The sequence below is a fragment of the Capsicum annuum genome, unplaced genomic scaffold (assembly GCF_002878395.1).
Source record: "Capsicum annuum cultivar UCD-10X-F1 unplaced genomic scaffold, UCD10Xv1.1 ctg4692, whole genome shotgun sequence".
In the NCBI taxonomy this organism is placed as follows: Eukaryota; Viridiplantae; Streptophyta; class Magnoliopsida; order Solanales; family Solanaceae; genus Capsicum; species Capsicum annuum.
This window is the reverse complement of record NW_025854529.1, coordinates 548576-565532: the sequence shown is the minus strand read 5'-3', so window position 1 is coordinate 565532 and position 16957 is coordinate 548576. Positions and strand designations below refer to the sequence as shown.

At 35.8% G+C, this 16957-nt stretch overlaps 1 protein-coding gene across 1 annotated transcript; it reads left to right on the top strand.

Annotated features, from left to right (window-relative positions):
- Positions 1-3077: 3077 nt before the first annotated feature.
- Positions 3078-6772, top strand: LOC107848987 (serine/threonine-protein kinase RIPK; the record flags this gene model as incomplete). Its single annotated transcript, XM_016693686.2, is given in 8 exon segments — positions 3078-3310; positions 3858-3994; positions 4340-4476; positions 4601-4717; positions 5191-5305; positions 5308-5353; positions 5355-5453; positions 6706-6772. Coding segments are annotated over 8 exon segments (951 nt in total), but the record flags the coding sequence as incomplete, so codon positions are not given.
- Positions 6773-16957: the final 10185 nt, after the last annotated feature.

Sequence of the window (16957 nt, the reverse complement as noted above, 5' to 3'; positions counted from 1 at the left end):
CCATACGTGGGAGTTGGTTGATCTTCCTCCAGGAAATAAAACTTTAGGTTCTAAATGGATATTCAAAAGGAAAATAAAAGCGGATGGTACTGTTGACAAATACAAGGAAAGACTTATAGTAAAAGTCTTCAAACAAAAGGAAGGTCTTGATTACTTTGATACATACTTGCCAGTAACGAGGATAATGTTAATTTGAATGTTAATTGCCTTGGCGGCAGTATATGGTTTTGAAATCCATCAAATAGATATAAAAACAACATTCCTAAATGAAGAATTGAAGGAAAAAATTTACATGGAACAACCTGAGTGTTTTTTTGGTTCCAAGAAAAGAAAATAAAGTGTGTAAACTTGTTAGGTCACTTTATGGACTAAAATAAGAACCTAAATAGTGGCATGTGAAGTTTGACCTAACCATGTTGTCAAATGGGTTTAAGATAAATGAATGTGATAAATGTGTTTACATTAAAGACACTCCAAATCACCAAGTCATTGTTTGTTTGTATGTGGGTGATATGTTGATCATCAGTAGAGACACTTCTGACATAAATTCTACAAAATGAAAGCTTGAGCAAGTTTTATATAAAAGACCTTGGAGTTGAGGATGTGGTCTTAGGAATAAAAATCCATAGAACTCCACAGGAGTTGGCATTGTCATAGTCTCATTATATCGAAAAGGTACTTGACAAATTCTAGTATATAGAATTTGGTATTGCCAAGACTCCATTGGATGTGAGTTTTGCACTTCAAAAGAATAAAGATGAAAGTGACTCATAATTAGAGTACGCAAGAGTGTTGGGATGTTTAATATATATAATGAATTGTACACGACCAGACATAGCATGCGCTATTAGTAAGTTGAGTTGGTACACGTGTAATCCCAATAAAACTCATTGAATGACAATAAAAAGAGTTTTGGGGTATCTTAAATACACTTAAGACTATGCTTTGTATTATAATAAATATCTTGAGGTACTTGAAGGATATGGTGATGTAAATTGGATCACTGTATCAAACGAAGTAAAATTTACAAGCGGATATGTATTTGCTATCGGTGGAGGAGTGGTCTCTTGGAATTCATCCAATCAGACTTGTATTTCTCTCTCTACAATGGAATCTGAATTTGTTGCATTGGATAAAACCGTTGAAGAAGCAGAATGACTTCAGAATTTCTTAGAAGATATTCCGTATTGGCCCAAACCAGTGACACTAGTATGTATTCATTGTGATAGCCAAACGGCAATAGGTAGGGCAGGGAGCATGATGTACAATGGTAAATCTAGTCATATAAGATGGAGACGTAATACTGTTAGAGAACTTCTCTTTAGTGGAATTATCACTATTGACTATGTTAAGTCAAAGGATAATATGTCGGATCCACTTACAAAAGGCCTATCTAGAGAAGGAGTGGAGATGACATTCAAGGGAATGGGTTTAAGGCCTAGGACAAGTCAGCATAGCGGTAACTCTACCTAGCAGACTGGAGATCCCAAGTGCTAGGTTCAAGATATCAAACAACGTTGTGTCTAACAAGTTCAACATTGTCAATATACCAACCTATTCTCATGATGTAGACAGTGTTTAGTAAATAAGGATAATACTTAAGGTGAAAAGTCTTTTAATGATTATCTAAATTTGGCAGACTTGACTAAATAGTTTAATATACAGGATTGAATATTTTGAAATCACCTATGTGAGGACAAAGTGGAAGTCTCTTCAAGGAGAATGTTAGTAAAGGCATATTCTCTAAGCTTTCATAAAATCGAGACGTGTTCATGGCTGAAAAGAACAAAACCGTGAGAACCATAAATAGTAAAAGGTTGGTTGTGTGACATGTGTTGTGTAGGCGTACATTAAAGCTCAACGGTTTAAAGATATCAAATCTACCGATTGACCGAGTGCATCCGATGCATGTTCATTACAGAAAGTTCAAAGGAAAACCTACTTATCTAGATGCAATCAGTCTTTGCTAAATGATCAAATGCTTGTCCTTAAATTCTTCAAAAGATAGTCATTCCCCATTCATGTGGGGGATTGTTGAGTTCAATGTGTATGTGTTAATGATAAATGGAGGAAAAATAGTGGAGGAAAAAAGAGACACCAAATTGGAAAATATACTCTTATATTGGAAAGTTCACTAATTCTCCCACATTGGTAGGAGAAGGGAACTTTAGAGTGCTTATAATAAGGAACACTTACTCCACATGGATAGTGAGGCAAGAACAAGGTGGTGCCTCACATCGTCGTCGTCGTCGTCGTCGTCGCTCGACTTCGACTTCGGCTTTGGCTGCAGATTCAAAAAATGATTGATCGATGAGATCTATCTTTTTAGACAAATTTTATTTGAAACTTGTGTTACAAGTAAAAAATTTAATCCAAAAATTTGATATAATTATTTTTCTCCAAGTGCGGGCACATTTCGGACACCATGCAAACGCATACGCAACACATCTTGAAGGGATGCTACCCTTCAAGGAAAAAGGCTCACTATTTTGACCTGCGGGCGCAGATGCAGTGCAGGTAGTCACTGAAATTGGACAGTGTAACCTGCGGCCGTAGTTCTGGCACAATTCCAATATAGACTGCGCAGGTGATGTGACTTTACTGAATAGGTGTCTTTTTGCTGAACCAATGCATCCTTTATGAAAGGACACTTAAAGGCTATAAATACCTGACGTATTCCTCATGAATTGATATAATTTTTGACAGCAAAAACACTCTTAATATCTTCAAAAAAACTCATTGTGATCATTAGTTGTTGAGTGAGTTCGATGAATCCAATTATTTGAGGTACCACTATAGTTGGATTGAAAGACATTCTATCCTGGGAGGAAGATTCCACAACCTCGGGTACAGTGAGGGAAATTATTTCTTAAGGACACTCCGTGAAGTCGTGGGACTTGGCTTTACATTTCTGTTTCTTCTTATTTCTGAAAATTATAACACAGTTTTTGGATAGATTATTTTTAATCTTGTGTTGAAGGTGTTAAGGAACTTCATAAGTGTTCTTGTTTCAGATTTGAACTTGTGTTGAAGTTGTTATTGCCTATATACAGATTCTTGTACCCAAAACATTAAAAATAACAGATCTTTCATCAAATGCTATAATTGGATCCAACCTTCATGTTTTTACATATGCTCAACTCAAGGTTATTACAAGTAACTTTTCATCATATAATTTTCTTGGAGAAGGTGGATTTGAACTTGTTCATAAGGGGTTCATTGATGATAAAATTAAGCCTGGTTTAGGATCTTAACCTGTTGCTGTTAAGTTGCTGAATTTGGGAGGTGATCAGGGCAACATGGAATGGCTGATGAGAAAAAAAAAGCTATATATGTTTCATTTTTTCTGTCTTACTTATTGTTTTAGTTTGTTTGAAAAAGAATGTCACATTTTATATATAGTAAGTGGAATACATTAGCTGTCCACTCTCAGTTTTGGCAGTCAGGGTTGGAAAACTGCAGTTAACTCATTTTTAAAGCCAACGTTCTTGAAATCAAATAGTCGAGCAAAATAGGAGAGGTGGGTGGGATGGGGTGGGGGGTGTCCTTAGTTAGAATGGGATTTCAATGTCTCAACGCCTTTTGAGTGAGATTTTGAGAAGAGTCACTTTTGGAGAGCACAGAAGAATGAAAGTTGTCAATTATATTCTAATACATAACATAGATTTAAGAGCATTTCGATACATCATACATATCTAATTTAAGATCACAAGATTAATAAATCTTTTTTACTTTCTTAAATTTCATGTTAAATCAAATAAAAACAAATATATATATTCTTTACTTTTTTTGTCATTTTGAGCACTGAAATACTGTCTCTATTCTAATAGTTTAATATTTAATTTGTTGAGTTCTCAGACAGAAGTAGTGTTACTTGGGCAATTGAGGCATCCCAATCTAGTAAAGTTGATTGGATATTGCTGGGAAAATGAACAAAGGCTTCTTGTTTATGAGTACATGACAAGGGGAAATCTAGAGAACCAGCTATTTAGAAGTATGTATCTCAAATATATTATTTTTCATTAGTAGTATATTAACATTATTGTGTAATTTATTCTCCATTAAAAGCTTAATTTACTGATTTAATATGTTAGATATGGCTAATTCAACCCATTTTTTTGGAACTCCAATTTTAAACTGGTTAGGTTATGACTCAATTATTCATGACTTGATCCAAAAGGTTGAATTCTTAAGATAAATTGGCACGTTCAACAAAATAAGTCTTTTAAAGGATTGAGAGATGATTGAGTTATGATGGACTGGTTAGGATATGACTCGTTATAATAAAATCCAAATGATCTGTTTAAGCTGAACATTATTTTTTGTGTGACCGACGCAGGATGTTCGACTAGCTTGCCATGGCTGTCCAGAATGAAGATTGCACTTGATGCTGCAAAGGGGTTAGCTTTCCTTCATGAGGAAGAAAAACCAGTAATCTATAGAGCCTTTAAGGCTTCTAATATCCTCTTGGACTCGGTAATAATCTAACCTTAAATTGCTACCTTTGAAAATTTTGTTATCTATTTTCACATCTTTTTAATTAATTTAGATCATAGTATAGCTAATTAAGTATATAAAAAAATTATATTTGAAATATCAGGATTATATGACTAAGCTTTCGGACTTTGGACTAGCAAAGGATGGTTCGAAAGGTAGTGATACACATGTCACAAGTCGTGTTATGGGCACTCCTGGCTATGCTGCGCCCGAATACATGTTAACCGGTAAATTTATTCACATTCCGATCGATATAGTGCCTTCCAAAATAGTGGCGCACTCAAAATTTTTATACGAGAAGTGTCATTGCCTTTAATCCAAAGGATGCTCAATCAATCTGCTTTTGTGTTAATTAAACTAGTCTCCAATAAAACAAGTGTAGTTCTTGGATAGAAAACACAATTGTTTTTTGAGTACCCAAATTATAATGTTTATGTAGGTCCTCCATTATTTTAAAGTTTTTGTACACCCATTAACCTTAAGAATAATTGTCTAAACGTATACTTTATATCTCTTTTAAATATCTTAATTGATTAACCTTCCACTAATTCGAGTAGTAAGGATGAATTTTAAATAAAAAAGTTGTAATAGATATTTCATATTTTTGATCTAAAAAATTTAAATAACAGAATAAACTTAATTTGTCAAAATTTAAATCATTTGGAGTTGAAAATATTGAAACTTTTTTTTTCTTTAACGGGATATTTGACAACTAGGAGCGATGTATATAGCTTCGGAGTTGTCTTGTTAGAATTACTGACAGGACGAAAAGCGATTGACAAGAAACGTCCTAGTAGGGAGCAAAACTTGGCCTCCAGGATTCACACAAACTCGACAGATTAATAGTCCCACGCCTCAAAAAAGGTGGCCGCATTGGCTTATAAATGCTTGAGCCAACAACCCAAGTCTAGACCTACCATGAGCAATGTGGTCAGGATTTTGGAACCTATTTTGGACTTAAAAGATAGGATAAATTACATTAATATTATACTTAAGAGACTATATTTATTAATATCCCTTATTTTTTAAAAAAAAATTCATTTTTTAACTTTACTCTTGATACATATCAAGAAAACTCCACATCCTATTTTTACTCCACCATCAACTCATTCAAGATTTCCTTCCCTAATTATCAACAATTAAATCATCTTCCTTCCTAATTTTTTCTTCCATTAATGCTTAAATCATCTTCCTTCGTGATTTTTTCTCCTCCATTAATGCATGCAACTTTTTTTTTTCCTCTCCTAAAATCTCTTCCATTTTTTTTAAAAAAATCTATTGATACATATATAAATTTATTTAGTTATTCATACATGTTTATTCTTTTAATGGTGATTCATATGGATGATAAATATGATATCATTATATGGATATTATGGTGATTCATACGATAGATACATTTTGTATGATTTTAACGGGTGATACATATGATATTAATGGGGTGATACATATTGTATTATGGTGATTCATATGGTAGATACAATTATTTATTTCAATTATTGGGTTATTCATATGATATTAATGGGTGATATATATGGTATTATGGTGATTCATATGGTAGAAACAATTATTTATTTCAATTATTGGGTGATTCATATATATGGTATTATGGTGATTCATATAGTAGATACAATTATTTATTTCAATTATTGGGTGATTCATATGATATTAATGGGTGACATATATGGTATTATGGTGATTCATATGGTAGATACAATTATTTATTTCAATTATTGGGTGATTCATATGTTATTAATGAAAGGTAATGGATAGTCAGGGTAGAAAATAAAAGTAATAATATTTTTTTTAAAAAAAGGACTAAAAGCAAAATTGAAACATAATTAAAATTAAATCTAAAAAAAGAAGACTAAAATTAAAGACGAAAAAAGAGAAAAAAGACACAAAAAAAAACATATCTTTCATAATTAAAGACGAAAAAAAGAGAAACATAATTAAAAAACCTAAATTAAATCTAAAAAAGAGAAAAATTAGATATGTTTCCTTAAATAAAAGAATACAATGAATAAAAGAGAATTTGTTACTTCCTTAAATAAATATCTTGTTAGTTTCAAATGTATCACTTTTTTATATGTATCACCATATAACATATGTATCACCATTTCAAAAAATCGAGATAAAATATAATTAATAAAATAATTGGAATTTTATGTAATATCACTTAAAAATTGAGGGATTTATGTAAGTTACCCTAAAAGATATACCGATTGGCCCATTTGTTTATGTAGTTCCTTCTTTTGAATGTAAACGTGATTGAGGACAAAGGGGAATAATGAAGAAAAAAAAAGAAAGAAAATAAGGTGCAAATAATAAGTGATCAAGATGACCTAGGATGTGGAAGAGAAAAGAATTAATCACCTATCATCCAAGTAAAAGTTCAAAAATTTAGAGAAAAAAAAACATAGGAATTATTGCAAGTTGGCTATAAAGGAAAATCACAACCACCATGTATCAAGATTGTGGTGGAATAGTAAAGGTTCCTTCGTTCTTACACTAGTGTTTGATATTAGTATTGGAATAATTTTATTTTTGGTAGGGAGTGATAAAACCTCCGAAATAGCGTTTGTAGGAATACCAATTAGTTGAGTCCGTGGATTTCAAGCATCAGACAAGGCAATGTCAATTAGTGATATGTGTAGATGTATGTTTTTTTGTGTATTTGTTCATTCAACAAATTTGAATTCAGATATTCATAGTAGAAATAGAAAGAAAAAATTCGGATTACAAGCCCTAGACAAGAAAATTCATAAAGAATATATATCAGGGTGTGGCAGATTAGTAAAAAAGTTTTTTCACCTTTGATCTCGGGTTTCCATCATCGGAATGAAGTTTTCTTTAATAAGGAGCAGTAAGATCCCTCATATATAGTGGGCTTCTTTATGATACAAATTTAAATTAGACGAGCTAGTGAATCTTGAATAGCATATATTTAGAAAATAAATTATAGCACATCGTTAATGATGTGTGTGTTGTTGTATGTTTGTTTGTTTCTTAATATATTTGAGAAATTTGAATTGTCATTTTAGCTTTTTGCCTATTAATTGCAACTGATATGTACGGTCTAACCCCTTCACAAACTAATATGTACTGTCTAACCCCTTCACAAACTTATGAATCCTCTCAAACTCAGTGGAGATGCTAGCAGCTGAATATCTGGATAAAGTGTGAAAATGAGCATCATACTTAGCAATAGTCATGGAGCCTTGCTCCAAGTGATCAAACTTATGAGGCATATCATCTCTCAAGCTATACGACACAAAACTCTTAAAGAAGACCTTAAAAAATTGAGTCCAAGTCATAGTAGGCGAACCCAAAGGTCTACAACTAGCATACGATCTCCACCAATCCCTAGCCATAACCATCAATCAACAGGAAGTATAAGAAACTCCATGAGACTTAAGGGATCCAAGATTACGACTTCTCCTAGTTATCAATCAAAACTTGAAGGAATCCTCGCTAATAGCTCCATTAAACTTGGGTAAACCCAATGAATAAACCTCTCAAATCTCTCCCAATCATCAGAAGACATAACAATACCCAAAACAACTGGAGAAATAATGAGTCTGACAGATAATGAATCTATACTTGGGGGTATCATAGATGATGGCTATACCCCAGAAGTAAGAATACCATAAGCAGATGAAGGCACTGACGGTGGTACATCACTCAAAGTTTGAGGAACACTAGGTACATTCAAGGAAACACCCTTCAAACGACTCAAGAAACAAACTAAAATATTTTACACACTAGGGTATCAATTGAATCCTGTGGGGCCTAAGTTGGATCCACGCCCCATGTCAGATAATCATCCCTAGAATACACAACCCCAGGCTTGGGATAGGCCTCCCTAGCATGTCCTTTACCTGGGAAATCTCCCCGTACCGTTCCTCTACCTCTGGGACGTCCACGACCCCTATCCTTCTCTCTAGTGTTGGCTCTATCCTCAGGTGCTGGCTCAACATTCCTAGCTTCTCTAGATCTAGTCCTCACAATCTATGCAGAAAAGAGTAAAACACAACGTAGAAACATTGGGTTAAGAATAACTCGCATTACTAATAATCAAAATAGAGAAATTTTTCCTAAAGACATTTTGTATCCTATCGAAGATAGGATACAAACATCTATGTATTGATCTACGAGACTCTAATAGACATTCTGCTCTTACACTTATGAGACCGTTGAACTTGACACTCTGATACCAATTTGTCATAACCCAAATGAGTCATGATGACACTTATTGATGTCGCCCAAAGGTACACCTCTAAGAAGTATAATGCGGTCGATGTCAAATATAGTAACCCAACTAGGTTAGGGTCAAACCCATAGGGAATAGGCTAGAAACTCTCTCAAACTTGTTGAAATAGCTATGCAGTACAAAAAAGTAAATGGGGGGATTTGTAATAAAAAGTGAAAAGTAGCAAGTCTTGGATGCTCTTGGTTGTAAACAATCAAAGATGAACACTAGGCTTGTGTTCCCCCTGGATACTAACTCCATAGGTTTATCATGGTCAATTTGACTATCCCAATGCCACACATGCAGAATCTGGAAAGCTAGGTATTGCCAACTGTCTTGTAAATGCTTTGATAAATATTATCCTTTACTTTATGAGTCTCAGGGTGTCGCCTTACTAACCCTTGTCTTTGATCTCAGTTTAACTATCACCTTTTGGGTCTTAAGTTATTAAATAAGGGTTGATAGCCTCGAATCAGTATTTTGAAGATGATCTCAAATACAGACGGATTCTCAGCATTGGCCACTGCTAAGAAAATAATTAAACTGAAGAAGTTCATAATGCAAATGTTAACAATGATCTAGAAAAACTTCACACTTTCCCTACTTTGTTATTCCCTAGGGTTCCCACATCCCTAGCTAAGGGATTAGCCTCTCATTGTTGCAAAACAATCCATGGAATTCAATAAAGAAAACATATGAGTAGTTTCACAATAACTGACAAAGAAAACCCAAAGTCTCGAATTAATTAATCAACCAAAAACCAAGAACAAGAGGATTCCAAGATCAAAAGTCAATCTTGAAATCAAAATAAGTTTGTAAGGGTGTAAGGTGTGTAACCTGTTACAAGGTTATCCAATGGGATTTTATAGTATCTCAAAATAACAAAGAAAATCTAACCAAAATAAAGTAGGAAAATAAAGTCAGCAGTGACTACGCCTCAGGAAACGAGTCATTTGGACTGAAGATGACTTGTTGTTTGCACCCATTGTTCTCTGTTGTACTGAGTGATGATGACTCGTAGTCAAACCCTACGATTCATTGGCTGGACTCATTGTCACTCTAGTAGGTTTTCACCTTTCAGGGCATCTTTTACTGTTGTCATAATGACTCATCACTGAGTTGTAACCTGGCATTATGACTCGTAGTCTTCTTCATTTCTACTAGGACTTTGAGTTGTCTATCTTCAGGAGCTTAGCTAATTTACTCAGAATGACTTCACACTGTGACTCATTATCACTCTATACAAGTAGTAGTCAGCCTCCACTTTACCCCTTAACTCATAAATCATCACTGTTATTACTACGACTTGGGCTACAAGTCGTATAGTCACTCAACGACTCGTAGTCCAGGCAGTAACTTTGATTTTTAGAGATTTTTCATCTTATTCTAATCCACTTTACTTCCAACCTAATTTTTCTGCAACACACACAAAACACACATCATATCTAACAAAATGGCCTAATTGTTTGCATATTTTCATAGTTTTAAGCATCGAAAATGCCATGAAATCATGGTACATCAACATCCTCAACTTAGAATATTTGAATGTCCTCAAACAACAAAAATAAAACACAATGCTTAACCAACAAAAAACAAAACACACATCATATCTAACAAAATGGCCTAAGTATTTGCATATTTTCATAGTTTTAATTATCGAAAATACCATGAAACCATGGTACATCAACACCCTCAACTTAGAACATTTGTATGTCCTTGGACAATAAAAACAAAAAAAAACAAAAAAAAAATGATGCTTAACCAAGAAAAAACAAAGATACCTACGACAGTCAATCCCAATTTAAGCTCAAGAACATCACCCCTCCTACTTTTACTTTTCAAAACCAACTGTGTGAATCTATATAGCACAACAATGTGACACAAAGGAATCAAGCTATGGCATTACATTAGCAATAAATAATCACTCATATGTACAATTTACACTACTCGAATAAATAAGCAGCTAGCAACACAACCCATGTACCCTCATAACAAAGAAGTCTCACTCACTCAGATAAATCATTCATGTTAATGCGGCGACGATCACGAGACACTCACACTCACAAAGAAGTTCTAACAAGGTGCATAGAATACCATAAGGTTGCCCTTGTTTTCATTACCTTAGTTTTTGGACAGTCGGGTTAAGATCACTATAGGACTTTACTTGGCTTGTAACGTAGGCTTGAGGGCTGGTATGGTATATTTGAGAATTTAATGACTAAGTCTCCTTGGCACTACAATTACGTTTCGGGGTCTACTTATCAACCACTTTTCTTTTATTCGACCTTTATCTCTCCTTTTTTATTTTATTGCTCATTCAGGTTGGGTGCGGTTTTATTTATTGATTTATTTTGTTTTCAATTTTTTTCTTTTCTTTTTGCTTAGTTTTCTTTTTTTTTCCTATCTTTTTCTACCACACCTAAGCTTACTTTTCTTTTTCTTATTTGCACACTTTTTCATACCCACTATTAATCACGCACCCCTAGATAGCCACCCTCAACTTAGCCGATTTGCTTGAGTTGAGGTGCACAATGTACAAGAAGGACCAGGGCCAAAATAAATTCATTGTAATTAAAATGGGAAGGTGAAAGGTGAAAACAAGAAAATGGGTTTATGTAGGCTCAAAATAGGGATCAAGAGATACTTATTCACATTTGAAAGATCATTTAGGCTAAAAGTGAACTAAATTCAAGAATGGACTATGATCTTTTCCTACCCGACTATCCTACAACCTAAGCAAGACTAACTGGGCAAGTTCTGGATTCAACACATAATGGAAACTAAGTAAATATCTCACACACACATGTCCTAGGGTTGCATAACAAGCCACTACCTATCCGGTTCATGTAAATTCTAGCTATGATTATTATGTCCGTAATCCTAATGTCATAACAAAAATTACAACAGTCACATCTATATACACATCACATAAATCAAAAACATATTTTTTGGAGGGGTATTATTTTATAACATATTTAAACATAATGAAAACATAATATATCAACTGCCTTAGGTACTTATTTTTCTCCTAGCTAAACAAAGAAACACAAAACATCACAAAACAAACACAATATGACACAATATTTCCTAGACATGTCGATCTACTATTGTACTATGATCGATGGGAAAAGAATCACGGCAACAAAAATCTACGACAATTCTGGTACAGTACCACCCCAATCTAAAGCTTATACACTGTCCCCAGTGCATCTAAAAAGTAAAAATAGGGAGTAAAGACATATCTGGGTGCATTAAGTGCCAGCTCATAAAGTCCCAGTATGAGGAGGACCAGAATGGGCCCCACTCTCATCAGACATGGTTTCAGTAGTGATTGAGACACCCACATCAGCAGTGGCACCGACGGTGATCAGTATGCTCCATGGTATCTTTAGAGGTGGAGCATCCACTCAAATCTACTGCAGTTGTAGTTATCATATCAACCACTCAGTAGCTATCGACTCCTGCCCTATCTCAAGGACCATCGTCTGGGGGTCATATACAACTTTTATACTAGCCACCTTAGCTGCTTCCATAGCATCCTTCTCCTTTCTTCTCTTTCTGTTCTTCTTTGGTCTCTCACCACCTTTTCTCCATAGTATTTTCCTTCTCCTTCGTGCCCTAAATATTCAGCACCTTCTTAACTGGGATAACCTCAATAAGTTGGTAAGTTGGGAATGGCCTCACCTACATATCCTCTATCGTAGGCTGGAGTACGGCCAACTCTTCATGCACGTCCACTAGAAATAAGGCCTGAATACTTGCCAACTTCTGGCAAATTTGTTGCTCAAACCCATTAAATTGGGTCTGTATAGCTCGTATCTCACTCTGGATCTCCCTCTTAAGCCATGGTTGTACCCCCTACTCGATATTAGTCACTCATCGCTTTAGTGTACCCAATATTTTCAGCACATCCATTAGGAATGCCTGCATGATTAGAGCATAGCCAGCGAAGGCTGGCCTAAATGTAAATGGACTTGCAGTAGGAGGTAGGTCAGAGACTGGGAAGTACTAGTTGCATCGGTCGAGGCCTGGGGTTTGAATTAGGAAGTCTCAGCAGGGGTTTCACCAATATCAGTAAATCCCAGAGTGTCAATACCATGCCCTCTAGCCTGAAATGCCTCTTGAAGTGAAATGGTCATCACCTTCGCCTTTAAGATAGGGTTATCAAAATCTCTTATCAATCCAAGTCGGTAGTCCATAGAACTTGAAAAAATTGATTCACACCCTAGATCTCCGGTACACCCTGGTCTAAGTAAAGTTATGTCATTAGGCACGGGAAGGCTAAAGTGGTGTCCTGCTTACCACCCGCTCGTAGATCTCTATAGCTATAATCTTGGATAAGTCAATCTCATAGCCTTCTATGATGACCGAACCCAAAACAGATCAACATGGGCTCAGGACATTGTCCCTCTTTATGGGACTCAAACAATGACACACTAGTGTCCACCAAGCTTTTGCAGCAAAATTCAGTGAACCCTTAATGATCCATATCGAAGGTCCAACTACCCAAGGTACCTTCTTCTGTGCCATATAAATAATACCAGTCGTCCACCTAAAATGAGTGAACTTATCTTCCCAGCTAATTTGTTTTGTCTTCACTATCTGTATTTCATCCATGTGGTGATCAATTTCAACAGTGTTGGCCGGCAGCTGGAAATTCGAACCATGAAGAAATATGGAAATTGTATAGTTCAAAATGTTCAACCAAACACCTTTGATAAATACCAAAAATAAGGGATCACCACCCTTCCACAATATTCATTGCGGATAGATCCGCTTAAGCTCTATCTGGTAAGTAGGATAAAATTCCTAGACCAATATTGGGCTATATTATCTTGGAGCTCTAGTCATCTACTCAAAATGGTACTGCCAAAAGTGAGCCTCAAACTCTGGCATCTCTAGCATACCCACCGTGCTTAGTGTGGGCTCTAAGTAGAACCCTCTTTTTGGTCCTTGGGTGAAAGGGGTGATGGCACTGTCTCTCTCATAAAATTTATGTATCCCGGGGTACCCCCACCAATTTATGATGGGTACCAGGGCAGTATCAATCTATTATGGCTTAATAGGTAGGGTAGAAGGTGGTACCTCTACCGGGCTATTAATGCACTCACTCTCCTCCTTTTTCTTAATATTCAACCTCTCATGCTTGAATTCCTCATTTTCTGACCCACTGTTTGCAATATATACTTTCTCATTCTCATCCTCGAGGCCAGACTCTGGCTCATCATTCTCTTCATACTGTTATTGTGAGTGTGGTAGTGTTTGGCTAAGGTTCTTCATCCTTGGCCTGGTAGGTAGAGGTGATTGGCTAATTAAGATTCTTTGGTGCCTCGAGGTAAACTCTTTCTTGGATTCATCTCCCTACAATGGGATATTCTTTGAATGAGCCACTTGACTCATCATTAGTGGCTTCATTCCTGAGATGACGAGTAGTGGGGCGGGCTTACTTCTTTGGGGTTTGCTTGGTGGAATCTGCCTTGGGTGTAATTTGTACCTGTTTAAGAACATATGTTAGTTAATCCTTGGGAAAAGAAAAGAAAAACAAGTAAAAATATCAAGTGTGTAATAGTAGCTATCAATCCTAAAAGTCAGGCTATGACTCATTATCGGAGGCTACGAGTTGTACTAAGACTCGTAAGATAAAGGATACATATGTATCATACAGTGAACAGACTATGAGTCCTTCTAGCGAGTCGCTGGGTTAGAAAATGACTCATCACCAACACTCGTAGTCTGACCAGAAACTTTTCCTTAATGCATTTCCCTTCCATGTTACTATGAGTTGTATGGTGAGACGATGAATCATAGTGTGACCAGAAACCAAGCATCCATTAGCACCTAAGTTCCCAGTGGCTATAAGTCACATAACGACTCATTAGGTGATCCTACGATTCATTATTACCCCGTAGCAACTGTTAAAAGAATGCTCAGAGGGATCAATTCTAATATTAACTTCCTAAGGGTTCTCAGAGTCTCCCATAGGTTTAACATCAAATCTAAACTTCTAATTCATCCCCACATCCAATTTTAAGAACAAATTTTATTTACTCCCCTTTTATTCATGATCATCATATTTCTCAAGAACAGGTTTATGGGTTTTCACATTGTGCACAAAATTAAACAAGGAATCCAAGTATTTTCTACTAGATTTCACATCAACTTACGATAGAGAAATTAAAGAATAATACTTACTTCGAATAACTTGCTTGGATCCTTTAGAAATTTTTGAATTTTGCCCTCGTTCTTAAGAGAAGAACCTTTTTGGAGATTAGAGTTTGACTGTGATGTTGAGGGATGAATTTGGAGTGTATTTAAGCACTTATGGAACGGTTAAGGCAATAGAGAGAGTCACAACCATTTAAAAATAGAATTTAGATCATAAATGGGATTAATTTCTATTTATTTCAGACAAATTGGGTCGTGTCAACTCGTTGGGCCCGCGATATTGGTTCCGACACCATGACACTTATCCACTGGATATGAATCATAGAATCCCTCCATTGTTACGGAACCTTACCTAAGTTCTCTAGTCATGATGACTCAAGGAGATGAGTCATTGTCACTAACAACGACTCATTCTAAGAGTCGTCATGACTTCAGAGAGCTTTTACCTAGGATTTTTTTAGGATCCTTCTAACTATGACTTAGGTGATGAGTCATAGATCAACCTTATGAATCGTAGGGTCCCTCTTAGGAGACTCGTAGGGTCCCTCATACGAACATAGCACAAGAAAAATTTTTTGGTCTTTTTTTGCAATCTCCAACCCTGCACACTGAACACACAAGTACCCTATAATGTAATAAGTACAAAATATGGGTTGCCTCCCATGCAACATTTGATCTAACATCGCGTCACAATATGGCTAAGTTGGATACTCAGACTTCACCAACTAGCCTATGGGTTGCCTCTCATGCAGCACCTGATTTAACATCCCAGCACGATGCGAGTACCTTGATTACTCAAACTTCATCAAGGTATCCAAAGAAGTGGCCACCGGGGTTGTCAATATAATTTATTACCGACACCACCCTTATGTCAGTCGGTCACTTTATAGTTCTACGAACATTGAATGTGACATCATAATCATTCAGCCTGAATTTAAGCTACCCCTTTTCCATATCTACCAATGCTCTACCCATGGATAAAAATGGTCTCTATAAAATTATGGGCATCTCAAATTCAACTTCACAATACAAGACAACAAAGTCAGCCGAAAAGATTAAGTTGTCCTCTTAGACGAAAACATCAAACGATATGCCTACGATCTTTTTCATCATGCGTGGTACCATCAATAATCGCATCATCATTGGCTTGGGAGGTCTTATGCTTAGTTGTTTAAACACTGCCATATGCATCAAGTTAATGTTGGCACCCAAGTCACACGTTCCAATGGTGCAAAAAATCATGAAAGCTCCAAGATTGCCTTCCTTTTGTGCCCGAGATTGTGAAGGAATATACTACAATGATGCAACCCACCAACGTCCTTATAACTGATCACTCTTTTCTTTTTTACCAAATCCTTCATATATTCCCAACCCAGGCATCTGCTCAAGAGTTTCAAGAAGAGGTATATTCAAACTTAACTCTTTTAGCATAGAAATACACTTTTTGTACTTCCCTTCTTCTTTCTATTGCTTCAAGCTTTGAGGAAAAGGTAGGAGAGGTCATGGAATAGTCTTCAATACCAACACACCTGCCTTCCCCTTACCTTTATTCTTTGCAATTTCTTTTTTAACACCTATCGATTGATGTGATGACGTAGCACTAGTCATTAACTTTTTTGACTCTGCTTCAAGTACCTCATCAATATCAACCACATCATTCCTTGGTCCATCAACTACAGGCACAGAGGAGATTAATAGTAGCATTACCACTCCGAGTGGTGATGTCTAGATAGAGGGATCAATAATTTCACCAAATTTTTGGTCGAGTTGCTTGATCACTGTAGCATGCGATTCCACTTTTTGGATCAAACCTAAAATGTCTGTCTTAATATTCTTAAGGAAAATTTATTGACTTTTCTAACCCTTTACCAACTTAGACAACATAGCCTCTATCTTTGACTCAGTGTCACGATTTCCTGATGGAACATATGCATCACTTTTCTCCTTATAATCATCCTTACCTCTCCAGTCACCATTTCTCTCTCTGCTTCTATCCCTATATCTATCCCCATAGTAGCTCTGACCTTGGTTCCCTTGCCTCGA